The following is a 15,376-nucleotide window of genomic DNA, read 5'->3' as shown; positions in this document are numbered from 1 at the left end:
GGGGGGGTAAAAGCCCATATTGCCCAAAATGAATGAGCTTACATTAGATTTACATCATGTTTGTACAAGCTGAGCTGTGGCAAAGCAGTTCCGTAGCCTGGCAGCCCCTGTTTACCTTGTCTTTGTCTAGAGACAAGACAAGACTCCGTGTATATTAAGACACCCCATTGGACCCAATTAAGAGCAATCAGAACCATAACTCTGTCATATAAACAGGTGCTTGGAGCAAACTGAGAAAAAAAAAAAAAAAAAGCTCTAAACTAAAAAAAGACACGAAAACAAAAAAGAAAAAAAGAACAGAAACTATAACCGGAACCTTTGTTGCTCAGCAACGCTGCCTTGAATTAATCTGAGTTAAGCTAAAGCTAGTCTGTTAATATTTGATCCGTTTGTATTTTCAATAAGCGTTTGTTAGTATGACTAGCGCACTTATTATCAGGGTTAGTCAACAGAATTTAGTTTAGCCTATTAAGTGTTTTTTTTTTTTTAAAGAACTCTATAGCCTTTACATGAGGCAAACAGAAGTCGCACCTGCAGGCCACAACCCAGTCCGACCCATCTCTAATTTCACAGTGACAAGGCTCGTACACACAAATATACACAGTCCGGCCCTGGCTGGGCTTCCTACCTTTGAGTAACCACTATTCCGATCAGCTGGAGACGGCAGCAAAGTCTGCTTAACCAGAAACGGCGTCAGTCTTCTCTTCTTGTTACTACTTCTTACCGCAATGACCGACCACTGTCCAGAAATTTGGTGCGTATCGCGTTCACTGGGTGTGACGTCATTTAAAGGGTACGATATGCGGGAGGCGTTTCGGTGGGCCACCGAAGGGCGGGATTGGCTGCTGAGCCGGCCCCCGCTCGCCAGCATCCAATCACAAGCTAGAGCGATGACCAGCCGTTCGCCAGGGGAAAAAACAATGACTTCTGGTCGTTTGAACAGATAACCGATTTAACGGGTCTACATCACCCAGCCAGTGACGAAATTCACACGAGGAGCAAGAATAGCTCAGAGGAGTGACTAACTGGTCAATTATTCATCGATGACCTTATTTCTCTCACTCATGGGAGTTTTGCTCATAAAGCTAATGGATAATTTACATGTTACCAAAGACACATAGTCAAATATTATTTTATATATGTAAGAATGAATTTTTTCATTATTTCCTGTGTTTTATCTATCATATTGCATTGCTGGTTTTGTCCCAGCAGATGTCAGGCTAGCCCCTGGAATCATAAGACCTTCTCGTGTTTATATGAGATACACAATTCGGATATTCGCCAAATGCGTGTGTTTAATTTTGTTTAAGTTGCTGAGCACACCAGGACACCGTGTCGTTGAGTTGTTAGCTGTTTATTAACATTATATGCTGTAAGATTCAGGCATTAATCTAAGACACCTTCGATCTTTCTGGGTCCCAGTAATTGCAGCACTTTGGCAGATTTCAATTGTATATCTTACAGATCCGAGAGAAGGAAAACAAAGTCCACGAAAGTGGTTTGTGGAGTGGGCTGTATAGCTGCACTTGTGTTCACTATAGGCTGATTGCTATAAACCCTCTTATCTGTGACCGTATTCTCCCAGTGATTTATTGGCTTGTCAAAATGTCTTGCACGTGCAGAGAGGCCATGGCGGTTGAGTGAATTTGTTTTCTTTGAAACAACTGTACCTGTTAACTCAGGGCTCCATACTACACAGCGAGTTCAAAGAAGCTTTTTCCCCTACCTAGATTCACCTACCCTAACATTGGCTATCAGGATAAACGGCAAACAACGCTGGTTATCAACTCCCTAAATTAACCCAGGATTTCCCCTGTGCTATCACATGAAAGGGGTGACGTCAGCATCTGACCAATCACGAAGGGAGGTTTCAAGACTCATGTGACTTTTCCACAGAAAATGATCCCTGTGAGTGTCACCTACTCCAGAGACGTTATCAAATGGTGATGAAAATCTCAAAACAACATAAAATGCCAGTAAAATGCAAGACTGTTAAAGGGCTTCCTTTGACAACTGACACAGTTTGGCTTCATTTTGTGATTTTAGTAAGGTACAGCTTAACATATTATGTATTGTCCCAATAGAGAATCTACATCACACTTACAACGTGCTTTAAAAGAAAAGAATTAGTGAAAACGTGTTGCTTACAAATGATTTTAAACCCAAACTCTGAACATAACCTTCTCCTGACAGTTTGAGTGTTTATTCTCTAAGCTGCAGAACAATAAAATTGAAAAAAATATGTAAGTATTAATTATTTATATGTAAGTGTTAATTAATAATGCTCATCAGGGAATCAAAGACATTACATGGTATTTAAAAACAACAACAACAAAAAAAAACTTTAGACCTTTTTTACTGTTCACATGCAGGTGCCCGAGGGATCTCCCGGTACGGTGACACTCTTTTCTGGAGAATTGATTCTTGATTTGATTCTTGAGTTGATTCTTAATCTACCAATTTACCCCAACAAGAAGTGAATACTTCATAGTAAAGAAAACCCAGGTTTAACCCAGAAGTTACCTGGATAAGCCAGCCAAGTCTGGCTGCTTAGCATAGACCACAGTTCTTTCTGAAGCTTTCCCCGAGTGGTTCTTGGCTCTTGGACAACTCTTTTGATGAGGTTCTGACTCTTCTATCAGAAATCTTGTGAGGAACGTTTGATTGTGGCTGGTTTATCGTGAAATGATGTTCTTTCCACTTCCCTAATTCACTGTAACATCCTGAAGGTCAGAAATATGCCCGTAACTGATCCCATCAGTATCTTCTGCAACAGTAAGGCTCCTACTGTCTTGCAACAATAAGGTTTACCCGTCATAAGCTGAATTTGCTGTGACACCTTGGTAATGAGAAACCTTTCTTATAGGCCATGAATTAGGACTGAACCAGCTAGTACTAATTTCCACTGATAGGGGGCAGGATTGCATTCATAATAGAGAGAGATCTCAGCTGGCTTCTAGGCAAGGCAAGGCAATTTTATTTGTATAACACACTTTAAGCACAAGGCAATTCAAGGTGCAATTCAAAATTAAAAACAAGCAAGTAGAAAGCCATAATAAGATCAGTTACTCATAAGCAAGTCTAAATAAGTAAGGAGTTCAGTGTCTCTGCAGCTTTGCATTCTCCTGATAGTGCGCTCCAGATGTGAGGAGCATAGAAACGAAAAGCTGCTTCTCCATGTTTAGTTCTGGTTCTAGGGACAGTCACTAAACTAGAGCTGGAGGACCTAACTGATCTAGATGATTTGTACCATGATAGCAGATCTCTAATGTACTCTGGTGCTAGCCCATTCAATGATTTATAAACTAATAAAAGCACTTTAAAGTCTATTCTCTGAGCTAGAGGGAGCCAGTGTAATGACTTTAGAACTGGGGTAATGTGCTCTATTTTCTTGATTCTAGTGAGAACACAAGCAACAGCGTTCTGGATCAGCTGCAGTTGTCTGATTGATTTTTTAGGTAAACCTGTGAAGATACTGTTACAGTAATCAAGGTGGCTAGAGATAAATGCATGGATGAGTTTTTCTAGGTCTCCTTGTGTCATCAGTCCTTTAATCCTAGAAATGTTCCTCATATGATAGAAGGCTGACCTTGTTATTACTTTTATGTGGCCCTGGAGGTTCAGGTCTGAGTCCATTATTACACCTAAATTTCTGGCCTGGTCAGTAGTTTCTAGTTGGACCAGTTTAAGCTGATTACTGATATTTAGTCGATCTTTTTTGGGTCCAAAGATAAGTACTTCAGTTTTGGTTTTGTTCAGCTGAAGGAAATTATGAGACATCCAATTGTTAATTTGCTCAATGCATTTATTAATTGTTTGGATAGGTTCAACATCACCTGGTGACATTGAGATATAAAGTTGGCTAAGGCTTTCAATGCCTTTTCACACCTCCTTTTCTTCATATGTCCTTGTGTCATTCCACGCCACTACACATGGCTTAATTTAAGGACTCATTTGTCTTGGTTTCTTTGTATGCACAGATCATTTGGGATGTTACCAACATCTGGTAATGATTTCATGTCAATAGCTCCATAACTTTGTTTTCCCAGCTGTAAGTACTCATTATGAAACCAAAAAAGGCTCTGTAATTCTTACATCAATATATATTGCTGGATAATATTTACAAATTCATTAACATACATCATGTTTTCTAAGACAATAACACCCTTATATCTATCTTATTACACTGTAAAGTAACTGTAATACAAACCAACCTGGGCATATCTCACGTATAAGGGTTTGTTTTTTTTAATCACTGGTAGATGTTAAAACAAAATATAATTCTTCACTATTATATATCGGAATCAGTATGTGTGCACATACAAGGAACTGGGCTCTGTTTTTTTCCCCTTTGCATTCAGTGTAAACAGAATGAACAGCCAGTATAGTAACAACATGTATGGCATATCCATACTGTATGTGCAATGGTGAGGAGTGCAAAGATGTTTGAATAAATTATGAAATAAAGAAGGCATGGATAACTGGTTACTATATATACAGTATATACATGCTTGTTTCAGCAGCAGGTATGGTGGATGTTTGACAATACATGATATTCTGTTTAATGAATGAGTAGCATACCAGAAATTGGACAGCGTGACCTCTGCTATTGACAGTTGAATTTAAAAGGCAATGATTTCTGTTCTGCAAAGAATTTCATGTAGCAACATGTGATGAGGCTTGCACATTGAGTATGTGTAACAGGACACCTGTATCAACAAACAGAGCTGTAAACCAGTGGTGCCACTGGGTATTGAAACCCTGATCTCTGACATATGCACACTAAGCACAGTATGTTTACAGCGGAAGCGTAAAGTCATGCACAGAAAGTCTGTTGATGAAAGTTACCGGTGACACATTAGGCAACAGCAGCGATTGTGCAACAAACAGTGAAGAAATCGTCAGCGTTACTGAGCCAAATGCAAGACGGTGTAACCTGCATTGTAAACATCACAGACCAGTTCTGAATACATGAAAAACAATTCAAAAATACTTTTCAAAGATCACTTCTAGGGAATATAGTGAAAAAAAAAATTACAATGAAATGTTTTCAAGCATCATATGAGCCTCATGTAATCCAAGAAACATCTGACAGTGTCTCATATTTAATTTCAGTGTAACAGCGATCGAGGAATCAGCGTTTACAGTGTACTCTTTTACTCATGTGCTCAACAGGAATCCTGGTAAACAGCTGGCTGGCTTTCCTGTGGTGTAAGTAATGTGAAATGGAGTTTGTGTGCGTGTATGTGTCGAACACGCGGCCTGCATCAGCCCACTCCCACCCCTCCAGGCCCCTTCCTGTCAGGATATATGTCACCTAGTAGGCTGTGTGTTTGAGTGTCTGTTTACATCGTCACCCGGGCGATTCATCCTGAACTTGTACTGCTGGGCTTTAACAGGAGCACAGGAGCAGCTGATAAAAATAGATCCTCATCGGCCATGCCAGCTTTACCCGACCCTCTTACAGGGAAACTGGGAGGAGCGAAGATGCAAAGAAGGGATCTTAACTCTTTGGAAAAGGGCACTGGAGCAAGTTTACCAGGGTTCATTTGAACTTGGATGGCAAGGGTGGTCATCTGTGGTGTTGTTTTCAACAGCACAGACATATTTTTTCCAAAATAACATTTCACAAATGTGCAGCAGACCAGAGACTGGTAGTCCACTCATCAACAACAGAAAACATTTCAGGATCAGCTGCTTGCTGGACACAGTGTAATGTATGCAATGCAGTGAAAATGCATTGTATAAAAGCATCATAATGGCCTACTACACTCCTGAAATGTGTGCTATTATATCTTGTCATATTGAGATGTCGGAGGTATCGATAGGCTGTCATATGCCCTGCAATAGAGTTCCTTAAGTAAATCTCGCTCACTCTGAGACTTATTATTGCTGCAACAAACCTTTCTTATCATTTCTCTGAAGTCGACCCATCATCCTTTCCCTCGGTTTATCTCATATATATACTGTCGCAATAATGGATACACAGATACTGGATGCAAAATAGCTTGTTTCAGATAGTTTAAAAACTGAGAGCCTGCACTGAAGTCCACAGTAAGATAAACAGGGATTATTTTGAACTGTGAGTCATGTGAAGCCACTCTAGAGGAGTCCAAGAATTTAAAAAAACAGAGCTGGCAATGAGCATGCAAAGTCCATTTACGTACTTTATTAAAAATAAAGAAATAAATCAAAATATGTTTGAAAACCTTGGCTAACATTTGTAGCTTACTTTAGCCTGGATTCAGCTGTAAAATCAGCTCAATGCAGCCAGAATTCAGCCAAATATCGTTGATAGATGGTGACCTCAATGGTCTAGTCTAGTCTAGAATTATTACAGTAGCAAAATGTTAACCTGCTGTCTGAGCATTGTATTTGCTGTAAGGTGAGCTAATACAAGCTAACAGAGCACATTTAATTTGCTTGTTCTTAAAGGAACTACAGTTACTACACTGCTTGCTTTAATTAATTAGAGGTGGTTGGTAATAATATCTGCAAAACCATGTCTTCAACATCTGAACAGAATGATGTCACAAAATTAAACATGAACAATGTGGGGCAGGGGCTGCTTGTCCGTTTTTGCTTGAATACTCCACTCAGAATAGACTGTCATTATTATTAGCTAAATAATAATAATAATGTGTATGTGTTAGTCCCCATAGGGAAATAGCTCCTCTGCATTTAACCCATTCACCCAGTGAAGCAGTGGGCAGCCACCAATGCAGCGCCCGGGGAGCAGTGTGTAGGGACGGTACCTTGCTCAGGGGTACCTCAGGGTAGCCGTTCAGTGGAGTTGAACCCCCGACCTTCCGATCATGGGGCCACCACTCTACCTACTGAGCTATCCCTGCTTACTCAGTAAATCCACAATTACATATTTGAAATGACTATCTGGTCAAATACCAGCAGGTGTCATACCCCCGCCCCCATACTGAGGTATAGTTTTACTGTGTCTGGCCTCTGAGGTGCAGCTGCTTTCATTCCTTAAGACCAGACCTACTTCCACAGTCAGTTTCCCTGATCTATAGACTGCCAGCGTCTGGAATAAGCCAGCATGCCTAGCACTGACCTTGCTGAGTGGCCACGGCCGGAGACACAGTGTACATGACTCTGGGCAGCCTTGTGCTTCAAAGCCACTCCTGATAAATATTAGAAAAAAAACACTTAATAGATTTTTCAGTGTTTTTTTGCTATGTCTGAAAATTCAAGATTGCATTTCCCATCAACATAAACAGTGCATAATACCAGGATAAAGACTAAAGCTGTGGTTCTCATACTTTTTTTCCTAACTTTCCCACACACGCACTGATAAATGCATCTTGGACAATGATACTTCAGCATGCAGACTAGAATAGCTGGGGATTATCCACAAAACTTTCTGACTGGAAGGATTGTTTTTGTTTGTTTTTTTAATTTCCCACTTTCTCCTAGAAAAATCATATTCAGTCTGGCCCCGTTCCTGACATTCAGAGAACCACAAGCCTAAAAATAACCATTTTACTTCACACAGATCAGCAAAATTGAGCTTCTATGCACATGTGGATTTCCCTTTTAAAATACAAGAGTATCAGTACACAAGTAATGCAACATACTAACTGCCTAATATGCATTTTTGCATGGCAACGTGCTTTTCTGTTACGAGGTGTAACAGGGTCATCGGCTTAGCTACACTGGCTATAGTGGATTTCTGTAAAATAAGGCAGCACAATCATTCACTAAACGTGAAGCCCAGGCTTACAGGCTCCATTTGAGTCCATTTAAGCACAGAGAAAACCTGACATAAAGCACAGACGTGTACTTTACCCAAAGTACATGTTATCAAACTTTATGAGCTATCCTTTGGGTTCATAAAAATACATTAACACTTGAAACCCTTGTAGACCATTTCTCTTTAGAGAAATATATACTTTATTGGAAATGGTAAAAGTTTAAGTTACAAGGCCTTTATGTTAGTGTGCAGCTTAAAAGCTAAAACATGGACAAAAAGAAAGCGAAGACACAATTTGACAGTTTTCACAGCCTTTATTTGAATTTCTTCACATTCCATCACTTCCTCTATACAAAACAAAGTAGGACCTGAATTTCAGAAGGCACCCCCGCAATGTTGGGTGACACCTGTCTACCAAACAAAGAAAGTCAACCTTCCTTTTTAGGGCGGGTGGGGGAAATTATAAATGATGCATGCATTGAAAGTACCAACTTCATGTCTCGGTACGATCATCTTATAGTCCCTCGATTTAAAAAAAAAAAAAAAAAAAAAAAAAAAAAAAAAAAAGCAACATAGTACAAGTTTCTTATTTACAAAGATTTTAAAAAGTGAAATCAAAATGGATTTTTTTTTTTTTTTTTTTTTTAATACTGCTACAGTTCTGAAGTGAATCAGCAACCAAACAACCCATTTAGTACAATAAACACTTTAGGGTTAAAAGCACCCTACTTTTATGCTTTCATTCTTTAATTCCAGACAAAAGCTTTTAGTCGTTTAAAAAAAAAAAAAAAAAAAAAAGTGAAAAAGTGAAAAAGCTTCATTTGTAATGCGTTACGGTCAGTGATGACCTTGGAGGCATTTAAACATCTCCACAGGAGGTAATACTGCAGCTCAGATGTCCATCTCAAACTGGTTGTCATCTGTTGGGAAAAAAAAAAAAAAAAAAAAAAAAAAAGAAGCACAAAACAAAACAGTTGAGATTAAAAACAGTGAGGTTTGATAATCTGCCATCACCTTATTTGTGCGGTTGCAGCCACACCTTAACCGACAATGGCGACGAGAACAAACTAGCTCTTATCACTGCAAAGGAAGCCATGAAGGGGGCAAAAAACACATGGACACACCAAGGACATAGAACATAAAAACAAGACCCACGGCACGTCTTGGGTGTTTTTACCACACAAAGAAGGAGACAACTAGGCAGGGGTCACGTGTAATCCTCATGGTCTTCAGTTTGACAGGAGGAATGGAGGAGGGCAGATTGATAGCTGCATGTACTTCAGTCAATAACAAATGACTAAACTGTGAACCCAACCTTTGGTCACATGGCCACAATAAGCCCCACTAGAGGATTTGTTGCCAAAATAAGGAACTTTATCTCTAGCAAGTCACAATATTCTAATTGGAAATCAATAATAATAATAATAATAATAATAATAATAATAATAATAATAAAGTCAAGTTGTTTACCAAAAGACATTAAACTTAAAAAAAAAACAAAAAAACAAAAAAACAAAAAACAAAAGTGGAAATATGATGCTTTTCCTCAGCCTGTGACATTATGTTCTGAATCTTTGGCTGTGTTTGTACAAGTAATCTCAGTGAGTCACAAGCTCAGGCTTAACACTCGTCTAAATGCTCATTCCTTGAGTTGTTTTATTCTCCTTGCCCAGAAAACAATATCCTGAACATATGATCATCTCACACAACTTTCTGACTTCTATCCATGAGGGTCCGCCAATCAAAAGACAGCTAAAATGGTTCTAAAGAGAGGAACAACATCTATGCAGTTTAAGATAACCAGATTTTGAACTGTTAATCGTGCAAAGTCACTTTGTCAGACATGATTGTTTACCAATAAACTGCTGGCCTCTTTTTTAATAAAAAGGTAAACAGCTAACAAACAGTTCAGCTGCAGAGTTGAGGACTGCAAGAACAGCAGGCTGTATGCATATGATGGTTAAGGCTGGACACGCTGGCTTAATCAGCATTTCGACTTAATCATAAAACAGTCAGTGGAGCCTTCTTTGTATCAGTTAGAAAAATCTGAGAGGGGAGGATGATTTAATGTCAATTGCGACACACACACACACTCACACACACACACTTTTCTCAGGGGTTAGGAAAAAGACAGGAATCAAAAACGGTTTTACTTAAGAACACGTTCCATTTCATGGGCTCATATGCCTTGAAGCTTATTAATCCCTTTTATCAGTGTTGGCATGCCCCCCACCACCCTAACCCAACAGCTGCACATTGCAAAACAAATTATTGAACTATTTGTTTTGGGCACCTCAGTCACATGCAAAGCTTTTTTCCCCCTCCCAGTATTTATCCTGAGTGTTCAGATTGATAGAATTGTGCTGGCTGACATCACTCTCACAAATAAAGGGAACAATAAGGATTCTGAACTTTCAGGAGACTCAATATATATCAAGTAAAATTCCACATTACAAGTTGTGGTGACACAAATGAATCTTATATGTACAAGACATTTACCTGCAATGTCTTTCTCTTCCTCTTCTTCCTCCTCTTTGAGATCCTGCAACTTCCCCGTGGAGTGTGTGGCTGGTACAGTTACCCCTGGGATTTGGGGAAGACAGCATGGGGGGGTCCGAGCAAGAGGAGAGTTTCGACAATCCAAGAGGAACTTTCTGTCATAGATGATGCGGGTGCCTATTTTGTTTTAGGAGGGGGTGGGGGTTAAAATCAAAACAAAGAGTCAAACAACAGAACAAAGGCTGGACTTCTGCAAGCTCAAACTGCAGCCTAGTTATTACTCAAGCCCCTTTGCAGTGATCTAAGGTGCACATCTGGAGATTTGGACAATATTATTCTGTATTGGAAGAGATTTAAGTGGGGAAAGGGTTGTGTGCACACAATGTTTAGAGCCGTCACAGTAATTCTAGGAATTCCAAGAAATCAAACCACAAAACATTCTCACTTTGAAGCAAGATGCTTTCAGATTAAAGCCACATGTTTCATATTTTGATTCAGCAGAAAGCTGTTACATATACAGCAGTCATTAAATGCTTATGAATTAACCTAAAAGTACTTATTGTTCTTTTCAAAATGGAGTTTGTACCGTCTACAAGGAAAAACACGTTGAAAAACAGTTACGGGCAATTCATCCTAGACAAAGGGAAGCAAAGCAGAGGGAAATGGGGCAGGGGAAGGGGGCTGGAATGCAACCTATAGTGGAAGCAGCGACTGTGCCATGCAGCTACATGTGAAAAAGGGGGTCAGCAACACAAGCATCGACCTGATAGGGTGTGCAAAATTTAATGTGTCACTATACAAAGTTTAACTCAAGTCAAAACTCAGTAGCGACATCCTGTCACGTGTCCTTTGGCATCCATTTTTAGGCCTTTTTCTTGAAATGTTTACATTCCCTCATGCATTACACATTTCACCCCCTCCCCCTTCAAAATGTACAGAATGTTCTCTACTGTTCCTCAAATGCAGAACAGAGAGAAGCAGGGATAGGACGGCCTCCCGCTCCTCCACCACTGCGAAGGCCAATCACTCTGCATTTCTGGCAACCGGACACATACACCCTAAAAGTCACGAGTTAAGACTGGGCGTGTTGTGTTTGAGACAACAATCAGTAAGTTTGACGCTGCAACAAGTCACCGATCAGACCACCGTGTTTGCGTTTGTCAGAGGGCAGTGTTGTTATAAGCCTTACCGATACAAGTTTAACTACAGAACTTAAACAATATGTATGTAGTTATACATGTATAAAAAAGAAAAGAAAAAACAATTTAGGAAGAAACAAAACACCGACGTTAGAGTATTAACCAACTCGATGCAGGTAAAGCACACTCGTGAACATACGGGGCTGTGGCCTGCTGTGAGCATGCTGTCAATCTACAAACGAGGCAGGGGCCCCATCTTTGCCCGCTTTTTGGTCTCGAGCAAGTGCGAGGGCTGTTTTTATTGACGTTAGGGGAAACTAATATTACATCAGACACTTATGTTGTCGCGTGCAGCCTCTCGCGAGAGATGACGCGCGTGACCGTTTGGACGTAGGCACAAACCATTAGTTTCCAGCAAAAGTCGAACTTTTCGAGGGTTTTCCCCTTTTTCTTTCCCGTTGAGTTCTGAAAACATAAATTGATAACACAAAAACACAACACAGTGCAGTTTTTCTTACCTCCAGGCGTGGTGGAGAACAGGGTACCCCCGGGTGTTTGGCTGTAACAGTCTGGTAGCTGGGACCAGTCCTTCAGGGTAAGCACCCTGGTGGGGATAGGACGGCTTTTAACTTGATTTGCGTCGACCGACATGCTAATTTTGGCCTAACTACTGCTTCAAAAAGTGCTAGCGACTTTCTTTGTTTCTTTAGCCCCGAAACTCGTAAATACAAGTTTCCCCACAGCTTTCCTCACGGACAAAACTACGTAAGATACCGTAAAGTTTTACAAGTTTCACTTGCAAACTAAGAGTTAAAGGAAGCTCAAAGTTTTAAGGTCTGTCACGACAACCAGCTTCCAAACGCTGCTACACTCTGCATTCGTGGTACCCAAGTCTGCAGCAGCCAGCCGTCATGTTTTTGTGCAGTAGCTACCAGGCACGTGGGACAGCGTGTATTGGGTACGAATGTTTATTCCCAAACGACAGTCCGCGAGGGCGGTGACAATGAGTAAAAAGAGCGTTGTATTCTACTCTCTATCACTGTCAGTTTACCCCGTGGGGGAAATAGTGGGAATTGTATTATTACCAATGAATAACATTAGTTTCTCTTTGTAAACGAATGGTATTAAAATAGCCGTATACTGGATAGAAATAACACGAGTTCCCGCGAGAATACCTAGACAGGGGTCATCTGGTTCACAAACCACGCATCCACCTCGTGGTTGTCAATCACTTGGCAACACTGCCCCCTACATGTGTGTCAGTGTGTTAGTACCATGCCTTCATGTTTAGACGAGAGGCACCGTGTGCACGTCTCTCACGTGGCAGCTCCAGATCTCTGATCAATAACAGCAGCACCGTCTATACGGGTTACAGTCATCTCTGTTTTATTATAAGTTTTCTTTAATCAGGAAATGCATTATTACTCTCCAACATTTCATTTATCCAAACATTTCCTATATATAGGTTTATATGGAGATATATTTACCCGTTTCAGTGTTTTGGAACAAAGTGTGCACGTCTCGCACGAATCAGCAGAGCTCTGATCAATTCCAGCAGTAAGTATCAATAAGGGTTACGCGATTTACTTTTTCTGTAATCTGGAGATACATTAGATGCATATAGTTATACATTTGTCTATTTACACACTTGTGTTGCTTGCGTTTTATTTTATTACATTTATGAATAATAAAGATTCTCTTGGAGTGGATTAAATCAGCAAATAGAGAAGCAAAACAGATTTCCCATTGGTCTGGAAATTTCTAGCCTTTGGTCAGTTAGTCTTGTTATTATAAACATAAACAGATACATAAATAAACATGTATTTCCAATAGAATATGTACACAAAAGAGATAATTAAAGTTGGCATTAAATCGGTTTAATCAGGACTCCTTTAAAGTGACATATTTGTTTGTAGTTTTATTTGACAGATTGACCTTCCTTTTGGTTTTATTTTATTTGTTTAAAAAAAATTCTCCTACTTTTCAGCCACTTGAGGGCGACATTGACGTTAACACAAGGAACACTTTTTTTAAAAAAAAAAATTATAAATCTTTCTCATAATAACTGCCAGTTTCCTGGGATCTCCTCCACGCTCTTGAGTCTGTGCTGGGAGACACAGCAAACCTTCTGGCAATGGTATTTATTGATGTGCCGCACTGGAGAAGTTGGACTATCTGTGCAACCTTTGTAGGGTCCAGGTTTGGTTTGTCTCATTGTTGCTGCTCTTAATTTCATTAACACCAAAGCAGCTGAACCCCATTAACCCCATCTGCTACTTCACTGACCACTTGAGGGCGACATTGACATGAACAATTTGTTCATATTAAATGTGTGTGGAACTTTTCAATGACTGGTCTGGGTGTTTTAACTAGTGATGGGCAGATGAAGCTTCATGAAGCACTGAAGCTTTTCATCCAATTGGTTCACCCCAGCGCAAAGCGTCTTGAAGCTTCATTTGCTCTAGTAGGACACCTACTGGACGTAAAAATATTAGTTAGCATGAATTTGAAGAGAGTGGCATTTTGCACATAGCCTGTAAATGTCAACAACAAAAGGAGTGTGTAAAACATGTATATTGTAGTGATGGCAGTATACTGTGTATATTTATACTGGCAGTATGGAAAATGATTATTTGGAAATGCTTAAAATGGAAATGATCATTTACTGTGAGGTGAGGTGTGGTTGGAGTATGGACAGTGGTTGTGCTATTGTAACGTTAAGGTATGGACAGCTACAGACTGAGGCCTCAGTCCTGCCTGTTCACATTTTATTCAGTAAAAACTAAAATTTCACTGCTTTTATGGCCTTTTTAGTGGGGAGAACATAGCTAGGATTTAATGATTTAACAAATCTTTTAAATCCTTTGTCCTCCACAATGCTAAATGGCTGGGAGTCCTCAATCACCATGCTAACCAGGTCTTCATCTATTTGAGATTGTCTTTATTGTCTTTCCTCAGGAGAACAAAGCACAAATATAAATATCACACACGTAACTTATAACAGCTGTATAATATTGTTATATCATTTAGTAACATTACTACATGCTATATTATCATTGCATTTGATGGCTCACCTGGTCTTGCTCCACAATTGGTGTTCCCCTTATTCTCATGCAAAGCTCTGTAGTACCTAAGCGTGGATGAGGTGTTGTTGTTATATCCCAGCTCCCTGGCACATAGCAAACACTTCACCTTGTACAAAAGTCAAGACAGCTTAACATAAATTGTATTGCACCATCAGTATTATGAAAATACATCTTCTGTAGAAATTTACCTTGTTGGGAGGAATAAGATCAAAATGTTCCCACACAGGGGAGGACATCCTCCTCTTCTTAGCTGGCGCCATTCTCTCCTGACTTTCTCTCCTCACTCTCATTATTGAGGAGTACTTGGTGAGGGCTAGTTCTTTTAGGTTCAGCAGCTAACAAGATGGTGTATCGGTCAGGATACAGGAAGGAGGACAACAGGCTTCCACTTTGCTGGATTGTCACCGCCAGCTGTTTTATTGCCACCTAGATGCTCAGTGTTGCCAGCAGTTTCCAGTCATGAACTTAACACTCGGAGCATCACGTGAAGGATGGCAACCAGGAACACAGCTTACGAGGTAACAGAACTAACACAGAAAAAAACCCTCTTCTCGAGTAGCATCGCGATACCCCCAACTTCTGCCTACGTCATTTCCTACGACTCCACCCCACACAATATTGCAGAACATAGACATAAAATCCCAGAGCCTTTTATACAGCCGCCCCCAAATGTGGTTACACACATTTGGCTCCCCGAAAAAAGGCTCCCTAATCAGTTGAGGGAGGCGACTTGCTATTCTGCTTAGTATCGCTGTCTTCCGATGGCACGGCAGGTAAAACTACCAACCGAGCAACTGGTCTGGTGTAAACACGTCCATTAACATTCACATCAGCAGATCGGACAAGTCCATCATCACTACGATGAACCTTAATCACATGGCCTATTGGCCACAAGGCTCGAGGCAGCTGTGGATCTGCAACCATAATAACTGCCTTTTCCAGAA

At 40.2% G+C, this 15,376-nt stretch overlaps 2 protein-coding genes across 4 annotated transcripts in view; both read right to left on the bottom strand.

Annotated features, from left to right (window-relative positions):
• zgc:165573 (cysteine-rich and transmembrane domain-containing protein 1) overlaps positions 1-886 on the bottom strand; it is a 7,299-nt gene extending 6,413 nt beyond the window's left edge. Inside the window, exon 1 of one of the 2 annotated variants that reach the window (XM_005916487.3) lies at positions 629-886. In XM_005916487.3, coding sequence (XP_005916549.1) covers positions 629-871 — 243 coding nt within the window. In that variant the 5' untranslated portion in view covers positions 872-886. The remainder of the gene's footprint in view (positions 1-628) is intronic. The other variant, XM_014331872.2, reaches the window with a different exon arrangement.
• A 7,116-nt stretch (positions 887-8,002) lies between these two features.
• On the bottom strand, positions 8,003-12,291 carry eif4ebp3l (eukaryotic translation initiation factor 4E binding protein 3, like). Of its 2 annotated transcripts, XM_005916488.3 has the most exons (3): positions 11,865-12,291; positions 10,208-10,384; positions 8,003-8,628 (listed from the first exon to the last, which is right to left on the bottom strand). In XM_005916488.3, exons 1-3 carry the CDS (start codon positions 11,995-11,997, stop codon positions 8,600-8,602), a joined length of 339 nt encoding a protein of 112 aa, XP_005916550.1. In that variant the 5' UTR covers positions 11,998-12,291; the 3' UTR covers positions 8,003-8,599. The 2 variants fall into 2 exon arrangements, with proteins under 2 accessions (XP_005916550.1, XP_014187360.1); XM_014331874.2 differs by lacking the exon at positions 8,003-8,628 and having other exon boundaries at positions 10,027-10,384.
• Positions 12,292-15,376: the final 3,085 nt, after the last annotated feature.

This window comes from Haplochromis burtoni, unplaced genomic scaffold (assembly GCF_018398535.1).
Source record: "Haplochromis burtoni strain Fernald_Lab_line unplaced genomic scaffold, NCSU_Asbu1 Contig_19, whole genome shotgun sequence".
Lineage (NCBI taxonomy): Eukaryota > Metazoa > Chordata > Actinopteri > Cichliformes > Cichlidae > Haplochromis > Haplochromis burtoni.
Note: the sequence above shows the minus strand (reverse complement) of the source record. Positions and strands in the feature narration are given on the sequence as shown.